Source organism: Sapajus apella, unplaced genomic scaffold (genome assembly GCF_009761245.1).
Source record: "Sapajus apella isolate SASKATOON/1434 unplaced genomic scaffold, GSC_monkey_1.0 scaffold1, whole genome shotgun sequence".
NCBI lineage: Eukaryota > Metazoa > Chordata > Mammalia > Primates > Cebidae > Sapajus > Sapajus apella.
The window spans coordinates 29,567,710-29,583,416 of record NW_022436941.1 but is presented as its reverse complement, the minus strand read 5'-3'; the positions used below and the strand labels follow the sequence as shown (position 1 = coordinate 29,583,416).

Below are 15,707 nucleotides of genomic sequence, written 5' to 3'. Positions count from 1 at the left end.
AAAAAAAAAAAAAAAAAAAACTCTAAACCCACAGTTCCAAGAAGCTCAATGAAGCAGAAGAAACAAATAAAACTACACTAATGAGCATCATAATCAAGTTGCTCAAACCAGAAATCTTAAAAGCAGCCACTGACATTATAAAGACCTTCAGCACATTCTTCTTAGGATTTCCTCTCCAGACCACTTTTACCCTTTCTCCTGTATTTCATATATAGAATTTCATGAAGAATATCATAATATAAGTAGAAACCAATTTTACATTGGTTAGCCTTAATTATTGAGTTCTACCTTCTGTTTAGGAAGGTGGGAAGATTCTTTCCCATTCTCTGCTATTCTTGAAGTAAAGACAAGGATTGTCATAAATGAAAGCAACACTTACTGAGTAGTTTTATCAGTTATTTTTCTTATAGCACCTTATAAAATCTTTGCAACGATCCTGTGCTATCCCAATTTTATAGATGCAAGAAAAGGCTCAATCAGCAAAATATCCAGTGTAGCGCAACTAGAATGTGTAGTATCTAGCTGATTCCAAAGTACACACTTTCTAGTACTCGAGGTTAAAATTTTAGATTTTAAATAAAAAAATGCCTTGACTAAGTGGAAATTATCCCCATTACCTAACTAGTAGATGTTATCGTTGTCTCCTCAACAAGGATTCTGTAACTTCTTAATTTTGCATCTATTTTCCCATCCACCATAGGGCTTTAGGGATTGATCCCAGCTCCTGAGGTGGATTTTGATTAGTCCAAGCTAGTCTGGGTGTCCCAATATTCTTGCTTACAGCAGAGATAACCAGGCTAACACTCATAAACTAGTACCTTGACTTGGGTCTTGTTCAGGATAAACATATAGCCACCTTTTGCGATGAGCAATAAACATAAGGTTTTTTGGGGCAAATTCTAAAAAAAGTTTCCTCACTTTAAAAAAAGGCAATAGAGTGATGGTCTTCCCCTCTCATGAGATGCAAACAAAGAAACATGCAGTAGCAATTACAATTAGCAATTATCCTAAAACCAGCATTGAGATGAAGCCACGGATGGCAGAGAAAGATGGAAATAGCCTGATGTTGTAAATATATAATTATACAAGTAGATTAATCCATCTTGACCTCATCCTTCTTTTGATTTCCCATGAGCTAGTTAAATAAAATTTTTGTTTTTGTTTTTCTGTAATGGTGGTTATTGTTTCTTAATGTTTAACGCTACAATTTACCTGAATGCCAAGACAAAATTAATCTTGATTTAATTTGAAGTAGGAATAAGGGATGAGCAAGACGAAGGTAAGCCCCAATATCTTAGGGAGCAAGCCTAAAATTGTGACCTGGGATGGTAGAGATACAGGAAAAGTAAACATGTAAAGAGGATGCCATTATTTGGCATATTTCACATTGTTTCCTTCTGTGGCTTGAACATGTGTCCTACCCAAAATTCATGTTGAAGCTTAAATCCCTACTGTATTTGGGGAAGTGATTATATCCGGAGGGCTCCACACTCATGAATGGATTAGTTCCTCATAAAAAGGCTGGAGGAAACTAGTTTCTTCTGTTCTTCCCATCTTCTACCACGTGAGGACATAGTGTTCATCGCCCTTTGCCTTTTCTGTCATTTCTGCTATGTGTTGACACCTAGCCAGTGCTATATATGAGGAACAGGCCTTCACCACACACCAAACCTAGTAGCAGCTAAATCTTGGATTTCCCAGCCCCAGAACTGTGAGAAATAATTTTTGTTGTTTACAAATTCCCTAGTCTCAGGTATTTTGTTATAACAGCACAAATGGGCTAAGAAACTTTCTATAAATAACTCTTATGTCAATAGATCATTGCCTTGGCAATTTTAGCTGAGATGCCACTTTTCAAGATGGTGCTTATAGATGCAGTCTTTTTATGCCCCTACACCCCTCCCTGTTCTACTGTCCCTTCTGCTAGCTATTCTTGTGTGGAAGAGAGTGGCAGGGCATTTCAAATTGCATTGAGGGTGAACTTAGATTGTGTTTGGAGCAGATATTATAGATATAAAGTTTATGGAATAATTCAGGGTAAATATCAAATGTATGTGGAGTTTGAGGAAGATCTGGTAATAATTTAAGAGTGTAGCCCATACTTTATCTTGGTACAATATCTAGCACACAGTAGTTCTCAATAGACATGCTGAGTAAAGGAATGAAGGAATTAAAATGAATTAAAAGTTAAATACATGTTTCCCAAGAATAAACTGTTTTAAAGGCCATTATGAGTCAGAAACTGAATTGGCAGCAGCAACTATCAGATAAACTATCTGATTCCTGTCACCTGCTTCTGTGCAAAAGGAAAAGGAGACTATCAATCAATGTTATTGTAACCTGTCATTATTCTTCACAGCTTCTTTTAAAACAACTCTGTCCCTTCTTTTCCCCCAAAGTTGCAAAATAAAAATTAAACTTGCATTTATTCAAGCATCAAACATCCACTGAGCCTTTATTCTGTGTCATCCTTTTGCACACAACTAAGAACATGAATAATTTGGAAACCTTAAAATCATACTAGAGGATATTTGTCATTTGTGAACCTGCAGCCCAGTCCTCACTTTCTGTAATGCAGCTTTAAGGCTTGTATAAAGAAAAACAAACTATATATACATTTTTTTTTACTTTTAGATGCTAATTTTCACACATTTCTCCAAAATTCACATAGACTTTTGCTAGGTTATAATTAGAAGGCAAACAAACACCAAGTCTTACTGGCTTGCGACAACAGTTAATTCTCACTCATTACAAACCGGCAACCTCAAGTCAGCTGCAGGTCTTATCTACAGACCTTCTCTTTTCAGGACCCAGACTGAAAAAACAGCTTCTATTTGAGACATGCCTTTCTCTTTCGGCAATGGGAAAGAGCAAGAGCTTAAATTACCCTTCAAGCTTCTGCTGGGACTTCGTGAACGTCATATTTGCTCAATGCACTGGCCAAAGTAAGTCAAATGCTTCCTTTTCCTGCTCCACCATGAAAGATTTGCTACAAATCTTGGGTGAAGGACAGAGATATACATCTTCTTACAGGAGGGAGTTTAAATATTGGGGATGCTACAGTACATAACTCATTACTTTGGGAGGGAACATGACTAACATAAAAAAGAGACAACATTCCACATTTTTAGCATTTTATTACTTAAATGTAGCTTTTTTGTTAAACAAATGTTTGTTAAGCACCCCTTTTGTTCCATATACTGTTCCGGGTGCTTGTTATGTATTAATGAACAGAATGACAAAAAAAAAAATCTCTACCTTTTTGGAGCTTACTCACTAAACTTTTAAAATAAAATAAGCCTAATAAATGAGCTAATAGTACAGTGAGATGCTCTTTTTCCCTCTTTTTAAATTTAAATAACATTTACAAATAATTAGCAACTTGTCCACTTTTAAGTCATACCACAAACATGGCTGAAAATGTGCACTGCTATTGAGAAATCCGGGGTATAAACAAAAGTACAAGTAAGTACAACATGTCCGCTAAATAACAAGGCTCTCATTCTGTTAGCATCTGTTTCTTAATTATCTTTATATCCAAAGTGTTTGAGGCTCTGTGCCAAGAAATGCAAAATACATCGATTTTTTTTTTGTTCAAGAATGTATGGGTCAGATATTCAAATTAGCTAACAAGTTACTTTTGTTTCATAATAAAATAATTACATTTTAGAACTGGAAGGCACCCGAGAGATTACACTGATCTCTGTTCATTAGGTATAATAGACCCTCTTTATCCCCTTCAAGTGAAAGTATGTTTCCATTAGTCACTCGATCCAAACCTTATTAGGCTGTCAAAACACTTTCATAAAAGAGATGAAATGGAAACAAAACAGTAAGATAAGAGCTTATTCCATATGCCGAACTTTGGTCCTGGGCTCTAAGGTCACCACTGTTTTAGTTTACAAGCTCGGAGATTGCTCCCCAAACCTACAACTTGGTAAGGTAGCTGGCTCCTGAGGAGTGAAGAATCTGACACCCACTGCACTGGAATCAGTCTTTTTCAGCACCCCAAGGCACTTAGCTCTAAAGAACCGCCCAGACTCTCCTTTGCATCTTAACGAGCTCCTCTTTAGAGCCGCTACTGTCTGCTTTTGACAGCCAACCTCAGGGAATACTGACTTAATCCAGGGGTCCCAATAACATTTAATATTTATCTTCCTTTTCCGGGAGGAATCTATATCCATCCAAGTTGCCCAAGTGAGCAGTTCCCTCTCCCAAATAATTAGTTCTACTCCCCAGGGAGTCTGTGGGCGCATCCCTCTGTCCCCTTTGAAATGTCCATTATAGTTTTCCTCTGTAAATATGTCAATACGTATCCAAAAGATGCGAATCTTTAAAAATGTATTCATAATGCTACTATCACATGTAAAAATTAAACATAACTCCTTAATATCATCGGATATCCAGTGTTCAAATTTTTCCAGTCTCATGTTTTGGTACATTTTTAAATAATCATAAGTTTAACTCCTTTTCATCTCCAAGACGTCGATTTCCTCTCCACTCTCCTGGAAGTCGCGCTTCCCTCTTGGTGCTTCCCGCCCTTGCAGTCCGGTGGGAACCTGAGGAGTTTCCTGCAGCAGCAAGTTGAAGAACCACGCGAGGCAACGTGCTGGAAACCGTAGCCAACGGAACTGCAGTCACGCCTCCCATACGAGCTCTGGAGGGAGCACTTTATGTGTTGCACTGAGGGTAGTCTCCGGAAACGCAATTCGCAGCGGACCCCGGAAGCGGTCTTTTGTCTCCAGCTGTGGGTGGCCGAGAACTGTTACACTACGCACGCTGAAGGGGCTGGGTACGTGTTTTCCTTCAGGACCGGGGCGGAGAGGAGCCGGGATCGCGGCAGCAATGGAACAGGCCTCGGAGAGGCGCACGGCCAGCGCGCTGTTTGCGGGGTTCCGGGCCTTGGGGCTTTTCAGCAACGACGTTCCACACGTGGTGCGGTTCAGCGCGCTCAAGCGCCGGTTCTATGTAACAACGTGCGTAGGCAAGAGTTTCCACACCTATGACGTGAGTGACTTCTTTGGTTGGCTTCCCGGGAATCATCCTCCCCGACCCCTAACTCTGTCCTGGAGCAATCCGGTTCTCTCTTCCCATCTACCACGGGCTTCCCTTCTTTAACCCTTCTCTGTCCTGTTAACGTTTCACCATCCGTCACATAACACGTGCTGATTTAGCATTTGCAGTCCTCCTAGGGCGAGTTTCAGAGGCAGGCTGACTAGGGGGAAACTGTTAGACAACATCTCAGTTCTATGGCAATAATATTTGTTCAGTGAATACTTACTGATCTTCCCTTGAAGGTGGAAACAATTACAAACCTCCACCTCTTGCATTCTTAATGAGAGAGAAAAACACGCACGCTATTACTTCATTGGTGACGAGATCTGCGTTAGAAATTCACACTAGGTAGAATACATTGGGAGGATCAGAGAGGGCGAGATTAATTACGGTTAGGGAAAATATCTGATAGCAATCAGTTATTTTCAACTAACGCTAAGTGTCTGGCACTGTCACTCTAAGCCTTGCAGCCATTTCTTGGCAAGGTAGATATCATTATACCGCAGCACCTTTATATTGAACTATAAAGGTAAATTTCGGCCGGGCGCGGTGGCTCAGCCTGTAATCCCAGCACTTTGGGAGGCCAAGGCAGACCGATCACGAGGTCAGGATATCGGGACCATCCTGGCCAACAGGGTGAAACACCGTCTCTACTAAAAATACAAAAATTAGCTGGCCGTGGTGGCGCGTGCCCGTAGTAGTCCCAGCTACTTGGGAGGCTGAGGCAGGAGAATTGCTTGAACTCGTGAGGCAGAGGTTGCAGTGAGCCCAGATCGGGCCACTGCACTCCAGCCTGGCGACAGAGTGAGACTCGTTTCAAAAAAAAAAAAAAAAAAAAGAACACAGAAGTAAATTTCAGAAAAATTGTTACTTGTCAATGATGATTTTTTTTTCCTTTGAGAGCTCATCAATCATTGTAATAATGTCTCTTGTTTACTAATTTCTTTTGTCTTCTCGAAAAGAATGTAAGCTCTGTGAGAGCAGGAACCTTGATGATGAGAATGGTAATAGTGTTAAGTACTTTCTTTTCTGGAAAACATGTTGTAGAGTTGTCTCTGTTGGAGGATTGTGAATATCAAATGCATTATTAGCAAGAAAAGCTGGGAGTTGGGAACCAGTTGAGTTAGTGGAAGAGGAAAGTGAGGGCTGAGTTGAGATCAAGAGCAGTTGGGTTTCTCAGTCTGGGTTGGTAATGGAGACAGGGTGGGTTAGAACCATACCATTAATCCTATGAGAGTATTATCATTCTCTGTGCTTGGTCCTTGCTTGCTAACTTTTGCTGATATGTTTTCTTCTTGGAAATGTAATTTTTCTAAGTTTCTCTCTTAAAGAGCTTTTGAAATCTTGTCTTTGGTAGGTACAGTGTCTTTCCTGACACTGTGTTACACACAAACACATGTTTTTTTCCCTTTATTCTACTTCCAAAGAAACCCTTTGGTTAGGAGAGTTACATATTTGCACATTTTATAAAGTTAACAATTTATTTAACAGTGCATTGACATTTAGTCACCATAAAGATGGCTTTTAAGGTCTCCTCTAGTTCTAACACTGACGATACATTTGTAACAACATGGCATGTAAATGCTCTTTACCCAGACTGTGCACTGCTCGGACTAGCCAATGCATTGGGCTATGACCTCTGAAACTGAAAATACTTGGGAGTGAAAAAAACAAATAAATGGTGCTAATAAACCTAAGTCACTAATTGGGTCTACAAGTGCTCTGTCCCATGACTATGGCTATATTTGCTGTCCCCAGTCAGACTTCCTACAGTCCTACAGAGTAGCTGCTTCTACAGGGGAAACTAGACAAGTTGTGAATAGGTGGTGGTAGTGATGGTAGCAGCTATGACTTATTGAGCAATTACTATATGACTGGCCCATTCTGTTTTACACAAATTTACTCATTGAATCCTTTTAACAGTCCCATAAAGCAAATTCCTGTTTTACAGATGAAGAATTTGAGGCACAGGGAGCTTATTTTTCTAGGGTCATACAGTTGGATCAGTAGCCATGATTGAGTCAGCAAATTAGAGTCTGCAAGCCAGTCTAGCCCACTGCTTGTTTTTGTATGACCCAGGAGTTCTGAATGATTCTGACAAGTTTAAATGTTTGCAGGGTCAGGCTGGGGTTGGGGAAAAGGATTTTCATGACATGCAAACTTTGTGAAAATCAAATGTCAGTATCTATGGGTAAAAGTTTAATACACCCATGCACATCATTTATGTATTGTGTATGGCTGTTTTTGTGCTACAGTGGCAGAAGTGAGTAGTTGCAACAGAGACCACATGCATGGCCTGCAAAGCCTAAAGTATTTAATATTTGGCTCATTATAGAAGACTTTTGCCTACCCTTTCCATCACCACTCCTGGTGAAATAGAGTTGAAAATATAAACTTTCCTAATAATAAAAATTAGGGTCAGTAAGTGTCTTTCTTATGAAGGACAGCATAGCAAATATACGTATGAGGTTGTATCTTTATCTTCAGATGTTAGGTTATTATGATTGTGTTTGTTAATGAAAATTTAACCTTTTTTCTTTTTTTCAACAGGTTCAGAAACTGAGTCTGGTTGCAGTAAGTAAGTATATACTTTATTCTGAATTTATGCATATCTAAAAAATTTTTTTTATTTTGACATAAATTTGAGATTTACAGAACACATAAGGAAGCCAGGGTAACATGTATGTCTGATAAACTTACATATCAGAAACAAAAAAGGATACCAGGATAGAATCATGTTTTGCTTTCAGTTGTTACATATCTTTTTTTTTTTTAATTGGAAACTGTTCTTTAAACTTTCTTTGTGCTTCATGATATTGACACATTGACACTTTTGAAGAGTACAGGCTCATTTAGAATGTCCTTCAGTTTGACTTTTTTTGACATTTCTTCAGGATTAGATTCAGGTTGTACCCTTTGGCAGGAATCACAGTGAATTGTATCGGAAGGCACATGCTGTTGGTTAGTTCTATTCCCGTCAGCCATTGGTTAGGAGGCCCCATTTTAAAGTTAGTGTTTTGGCCTTGGTTATCAATAAGTATCCTTTGGTAATACGCACTGGGACTATGTAAATATCCTAGTACTCTTCAAAGTTATCACCTCTGCTTTTAGCATTTTATGATGATACTTGCCTGAATCAGTTATTAGTATGATGGTTGCCAAATACATGTTGATTATCCTTAATCTAAAAATTTGAAACCCAAAATGCTCCAAAGTCTGAAACTTTTTGGGAACTGACATGATGTTCAAAGGGAAATGTTCATTGGAACATTTCTGATTCACATTTCCAAATTAGTAATGTTCACCTGGTATGCAAATAGTCCAAAATCCAAAACAGTCTGAAATCTGAAACCCTTCTGGTCTCAAGCATTTCAGATAAAGCATTGTCAGCCTGAAGTGATTTTCTTTTGCCATTATTCCTTCTACTGTAAGGAAAAGTTTCCCCTTTTCTCACATTTTAGTGTGTTTTTTTCAGTGGAAGAGTTTTGTTTTGTTTTGTTTTTGAGATGGAGTTTAGCTCTTCTTGCCCAGGCTGGAGTGCAGTGGCGTGATCTTGGCTCACCACAACCTCCACCTTCCAAGTTCAAGCGATTCTCCTGCCTCGGCCTCCTGAGTAGCTGGGATTACAGGCATGCGCCTCCATGCCCAGCTAATTTTGTATTTTTAGTAGAAATGGGGATTCTCCATGCTGGTCAGGCTGGTCTCGAAATCCTGAGCTCAGGTGATCTGCCCATCTCAACCTCCCAAAGTACTGGGATTGCAGGCTTGAGCCATCGCACTGGCCTTGTTTTTTTTTTTTTTTTTTTTTTTTTTAAACTATCTAATAGGATAAAGCATTTCTCAGGGCTGAGAGATATTAATTTTACCATCAAATATGGTCCTTGTGAGAGAAACAGAAAAGGCCTACAAGGACTGTAATGTGTATGTCTATTAAACTTACATTTTAATAATAGATTAGAAGGCAGAAGAAAGGCATTGGAACTTAAGTTGAAAACAAAAGTGAATGATAAACCTATAGAAACAGGATTATGCAAACAAATCCTAATATGGAATTTGCAGCATGAAAAATACAACAATCCTCTGTCTTCTAACCCTCACGCCCCAAAAGAGGAAAGGAAAAGGTCAGTATGACCAGGATAATGAGAGAAGAATCACATGTCACGTGAGAAATGCTAGATTGATAGGCATATTTACCTGGAGAAGACTGTAGAAACAATATTGTCTTTAAATGTTTTAGGAGTGGACATATAGAATACCATATGGAATACTTTTGGGTTGGTCCAAAGGGTAGAGTTAGAGATCTAGGTTTTGAGTTACTTTTAAAATTTTTCTGGAGTTATTAGTGAACTTGATGTTCCAGAAGATATTCACGTGTTCACATGGGCCAAGCACGGTGGCTCATGCCCGTAATCCCAGCACTTTGGAAGGCCAAGGCGGGCAGATCACCTGAGGTCAGGAGTTCAAGACCAGCCTATCTAACATGGCAAAACCCTGCCTCTACTAAAAATGCAAAAATTAGCAGGTCATGGTGGTACACACTAGTAATCCTAGCTACTAAGGAGGCTGAGGCAGGAGAATCACTTGAACTTAGGAGGCGGATGTTGGAGCGTGCCGAGATTGCACAGCTGCACTCCAGCCTGGGTGGCACAACGAGACTACATCTCTCAAAAAAAAGGAAAAAAAAGGTGTTCACATGAAGACTGGATGACCGTCTGTCAGAGCTTTGTGTATCAAATGACAGTTTTTTTCCAAATAACCTCCAAAAGCTTCTTTTCATTTCTCTAGGATTATGTTTTTATTTCTGCAAATCTAGACATTTGTTCTCTTAGGGAAGGACAAGGTGATTTCCTATCCTTAGTTTCATAGTTACTTACAGATATCTAAAATATTTTAGTCAAAATTTTATACTCTGTGTCCCAACTTTGATCTTTATAAATATTTTTGAATTATAGCCATGAAAAATGTTATATGTATACTTGAGGTTTCTCTTTAACATCTTAAAAATTCTTGTTTCTTTCATTTTGTATTTTCTCCTAGGTAATTCTGTTCCACAGGATATCTGCTGTATGGCAGCTGATGGCAGATTAGTCTTTGCTGCATATGGGAATGTTTTCTCGGCATTTGCCCGTAATAAAGAGGTTTGTATCACTAAACTATTTTAACTTGTTTGTCTTTTGCAGTCAGTAGTTATTTGTCATGATAGTGGAGGGAACTTTAATTTTGTCATTCTTTACCTGGCACACTCTGGAAATATACAGTATTCTTTTATTTCTAATGTATATTCAGTTTTCTGGAGGAAGATAAATTTTCAGAAAAGGCTTACTTAGAACTGGTGTTTTACTCAGTTTCTTTGTCAGAGATGAGTATCAGAATTACTTGGACACCTTCTCTAAAATTTTTTATGCCCACTCAGTTCCCATCTCAGGAGTTTTTTGTTCTGTGTATTTGTTGAGATAGGACGTAATGTGTATTATTAAGTTTTTTTTTTTTTTTTTTTTTTTTAATGCTTTCCTGGGAATATTTTACTACCACTTTATGTGGATTGGTTATTCACTATGCATAACTTAGCTCATAACTCTTTTTCTAAAAACCAGATGCTTGTTCCCTATTTGAGAACACTAGATTCTGTGTTTTCTCCACTGCTAAGAAAAGAGCTTTTCGGGTCTAAATCTACCAGTTGTTTTCTGAATTTGTCCTGGAACAACTAGCTTGAGAGATGACCTGGCTTTAATGGTCTAGAATGAAAGGAAAAGTAGGAATGGGGTTACAAAGATAGCCAAATGATAATGTCCCTGTACTTGTCAGGGACTTGGAGTGAGGTGGTTCTCATAGTCTTTTATCATCACTACCTGTGGCAGAGGAAGGTAACTTACCTGTGGAGATCTTTAAGAGAAGGTGTTCAGATTTTTAGAATTGGGAAAAATGTTCATATATGCACAGGTATGGTCAGGGTTAGTGGAACAAAGTAGGGGTGGGGAGGCATCAGACACTATCAATTGTAGGAAATTGTTACCACCCCTAATGTCAAAGGGCCAAGGAGAAGAAACAGTGTTATTGGAATCTCGTGAGGACTGAAACCGTGGAGAAAGGGCTATACTTTTGGAAGGATTAGCTACCATAAGAGTCTCTGTTAAAGCAGAGAGGTATGGGGAAGAAGACGTCCAATCCCCCTTTCCTAACTCATCTGACGACCAGTTGATTATGGAGTATATAGAGATCAGCCTTCTGGAACATACCATCTTGCTAGGATATATATAGTTGCACTGATTGAATTGGGTGAGGTACCTAGGTCTGCGTGCCTGCCTCCTCTCTAACCTAAGTTGGAAGGCTGAGCCTCAGAGGTCTCATTTCTTTGTTCTTAATGAACAGTTTACCTTCTTATTGTTGAACTGGCTGAGAGAGCAGATGAACACGCCTGGTTCCTTGATATTTATGTGTTCATCCTAACCTTTAATAATCAAGAGTTGGGCTACATTTCTTAACAGAAGCATCTCAGGATTAGCATGTTTTGGGGATAAAATGAACAATATGACATGATGACTGAGTAATACGAAATTCTTTTAAACTTTGATGTTGTAGATAGTACATACCTTTAAGGGTCATAAGGCAGAAATCCATCTCTTGCAACCCTTTGGAGACCACATTATCTCTGTTGATACTGACAGCATTCTTATTATTTGGCACATATATTCAGAAGGTAAGAGTTAACAATTTATTTGCTTTATCTTAGGGTAGTCTGTGTTTAGTTAAAACTTAAAATCTGTCAATATCTATGCCAAAGGTTTTGCCTGTAAATAGTAAAAAAAAAAAAAAAAAAAAAAAATTAAAAATCTTTAACATGTATAAGAAAAAATGTTCTAAGTAAGAAAGAGATAAACAACTTTAGCAAGTTAACTACTTATAAATTGTTGCATGTGCTTACCTCAACTAATATATTTTCCATTGCTATTTTGTTGTAATATATTATTACAAAATGATTTGTTATATTGTTTTCCCTATGGAGTGAATATTGATGTATTTTCATACCTGAATAATTCTTGGTTTGTATTTCAGCTTTTAGTAAAGAGGACTTCAATAGTAAACTTGATCTTATAATCAGAAGGAAAATATACATCCTTTTCCTAGGGATATGAATCAGTTTCTTTCAACTGTGATAGTCTTAGACAGTGGCTATGTTTATGGGATTATGTATCTTTAAACATGAAGAATTTATTCCTAGAATATCTACACTTTTCCTCAATAAAATACCTTCTTTGATATGTAAATTTATTGGAAAATTTGGTGAAACATTGTTTTAATTGTGGAGGAACTATAAAGTAAAAAGCAGAATTCAAACATAGAAATTTTGAATATAACCAAAGATTTCAGAGAATTTTTTGGTCTTGGAGCAAGTGACCACTGGCTATGCCACCCTGCACTCCACAGGGTTGTAAGTTTTTTTTCTTTTCCTTTATTAGAGGTTCTTTTGTGGAAATGTGTGACAAGTACTGTTACTAGTTTCACTGAGATATGCCTTTTATTTTTGGCATTTTTTGAGTGGCCCATCAAACTTTCCATATAGTTGGGTCTTCATTCCCTGGAAAGGCTAAGTATAAGCACTTCACTTGGAATATTCACTTCTGCTTGTGGATCAAATTACAGAAATATTAATGCTGATCTTTTGTTAAACTTTATCCTTTTCTGTAAAGTAATTCAAAAGTGAATGAAACTTTTAATAGTATTTTTATTAGAAGTCATAGAAAATTTTTCACAGTCTAAATTACATTTACAAGTTGCCCTTCATTTATTTTCTCAAGGAATGTATAGATTAGTATCTAATTCTGTAGTTTATTTTAGCTTTGATACGATAGACTTTAAGCGATAAATATATGGTTATATAAAACATTTTAAACTATTTTATAAAACATAATTATAACTTTCACTTTTGTAGAAGAATACCTGCAATTGACTTTTGATAAAACAGTATTTAAAATTTCTGCAATTTTGCATCCAAGTACCTACTTGAATAAAATACTTCTGGGCAGTGAACAAGGAAGCCTGCAATTGTGGAATGTAAAATCCAAGTAAGTATTTTAGTTAGAAAATAATATAGTTGTCACTTTATCCTCATCTATTACTTCCTAATGCATACTTAAGTCTCATTTCTCCTGCTTTTGTATATTTATTTGGAGGGTTGTCTATAAATACAGTTGGTCCTCTGTATCAGAGGAGTCAACCAACTTCGGATCAAAAATATTCAAGAAAAAATAAATAATAATACAACAATAAAAATCACATTTTAAAATAGTACAGAATAACAGCTATTTACATAATATTTACATAGTGTTAGGTTTTTTGAGTAAGCTAGAGATTAAAGTATATGCATAAATATGTGATGGTTATATGCATTTTATGTAAGGGACTTGAGCATCTCTTAACTTTGGTATCAGCAGAGAGGTTGGGAAGACCTGGAACCAATCCCCCAGGGATACTGAGCTATACAACTATATGCTTGCTTTTGAAGTTGTTGCTGGTGGCATCACATATATGAAAGCTGGCATGTGATCCTGACACATGTTAGCTTCATAAATGCTTATTGAAAAGTTTGTACTGATGGCCTATTAACTGTAAAGAATTGCTATACAGAAGGCTCTAATAAAGTAATATGAGATCTGTCAGAAAATAATAATTATGAGATTATTCTTGGGGAGCTTCTAGTTTTCCATACATGAAAATTTTCCATGTATGAAGAAGGTAAAAGATGGAAAAGTAAATCAATGATAATTTAGTGGTAGCATTTAGAAATGATTTTCAGGGTTAAAAATATTTTCATCATTTCCCATAGATACGGTGAATATCTACTATAATATTGATATAGCTGGAGGGCTGGATACATGATTTTGAATACTTCTACCCATTATTTAAACATTTATCGGTAAAAAAAGGTGGCAGCTCAGACTTCTTTGTGTAGCATTTAAAAAAGCAAATAAAAATATTTGACCATCCAAATTGTTTTTTCCAAAGTCTTTATTAATTCAGAAGGGAAAATAAGATTATTAAAGCTATAATATTTTAAATCAGTGCTTCATTTCAATTTAACAAATACCATTGACTGCCTGCTTTGTGCTAGGTTCAGGGATGGTGACTGAAATACTGTCTTTGCCCTTACAGTTATTTTCTTTGGTTCTTTATTTGATATGTACATTCTTTACTGTACTTTAGCCATTGTATTCAGTAAACTAATCTGTGCCCATTTACACAATTTAATATGTGATTTAATACTTTAATGATAATTATTATGATTTCAGATACTTCTGTTTGTTCCATGGATGTGTTATTTATCATTCATGGCTTGCTTCTGAAATTGAGAGCAGCATTACTATTGTCATATAACAGTCATATAACATGCAGATAATATTGTTGTTAAAATATAAGTTAGTCCCTTTCATGACAGTCTTTTTGCAGTCCTAAATTTTTTTTTTGTTGTCTGTAATATGAAATGGTTTATCACTCATAATTTTTTTTTCCCACTTTGGACATTTAATTTCTTAAAGAGGTGGCATAGCATAGTAGTGTGAGATCTAGAATTTGTCTGGATAATATTACTAACCTTGTGACGTTAGCTTAATTATCAGAATACTGTGTGGAAGAGTAAGAAATTCATAAATATCACCTATTATTATTTCATTTTTTAAATGTGTAACTGATTTTGTCTTCCTCCAAAAAAAAAGCTTTCAACTATTTTTCTTCTTGTAGTAAACTTCTGTATACATTTCCAGGATGGAAAGTTGGAGTGACAGCTCTTCAGCAGGTTAGTATTTTTCTGTTAAAGAGGAAACAAAGTTAATAGGAAAATCTTTTAGTTTCAGGAATCAATCATAATTTTAGACGTAAAGACAAAACGATATATAGCTTAGTTTACCTTTAAAATTGTTACCCCGAAGAAATAGTGTTTTGGAAATGTAGTTTAAAACAATTAATAATGTCTTTGTCAATAACAATTTTGGAATCCTTTGTGCTTATAGTTTGACTTTAAACCCATGGTTGCTATGGATCCTTCTTTACTAATCATTTTGCAGAGATATGTAGTCCAGTGTCTTGTGTAGACTGGAAATGAGTGTTCAGCAATGCAAGGGGTATTGTAAGTCATGCAGATAAATTTGTCAAGATGTTGAGATTTATGGTCTGAAATAATTGGAGCCAAAATCCTTGATTCGACGATGGACTATTTAAGAAATAACTGCTTTTTTTAATGACTCTGCAAAATATGTATAAATAAATGAATGCATGCCTGCATTGAATCTTGTGTTTCTATTGGCCACATATGTAGCCAGTATACACTTATTTTTCTCAGCATCCACTGTCTATGCTTGCCCAATTTATATGTATTCCTTATCTTCTCTTACTGCCATCAATCTAGCTCCACTTTTGCCTATCCAGAAGACTCCATAAATATCAGAGGATTAGGTACTTTGAGGACAAGGGATTATTTGTTTCAGTATCTCCAGTTTCTACACAGGGTCTGATACATAGTAGACACTTGATGACAAATTAATAAAATGTGTAGCCTGATTCCATTCTATAATGATATTGGACATTGATCTTTGCTAAAGTAAAGAAATTCATAATAGAGCCTGTATGTAAGACTATAGTATTATAGACCATTATAACCA

At 36.7% G+C, this 15,707-nt stretch overlaps 1 protein-coding gene and 1 long non-coding RNA gene across 2 annotated transcripts in view; one reads left to right on the top strand and one right to left on the bottom strand.

Annotated features, from left to right (window-relative positions):
* Positions 1-4,658: 4,658 nt before the first annotated feature.
* Positions 4,659-15,707, top strand: part of WDR36 (WD repeat domain 36) — a 36,398-nt gene continuing 25,349 nt past the window's right edge. The window contains 7 exon segments of the mRNA XM_032274692.1: positions 4,659-4,751; positions 4,753-5,007; positions 7,606-7,633; positions 10,093-10,193; positions 11,635-11,752; positions 12,986-13,118; positions 14,791-14,845. Of these exon segments, the coding sequence (XP_032130583.1) occupies positions 4,674-4,751; positions 4,753-5,007; positions 7,606-7,633; positions 10,093-10,193; positions 11,635-11,752; positions 12,986-13,118; positions 14,791-14,845 (768 nt within the window). The 5' untranslated portion in view covers positions 4,659-4,673.
* On the bottom strand, positions 11,619-14,854 carry LOC116549249. Its single transcript, XR_004267772.1, has 2 exons — positions 14,645-14,854; positions 11,619-11,843 (listed from the first exon to the last, which is right to left on the bottom strand). It is a non-coding gene; the product is annotated as an uncharacterized LOC116549249 (long non-coding RNA).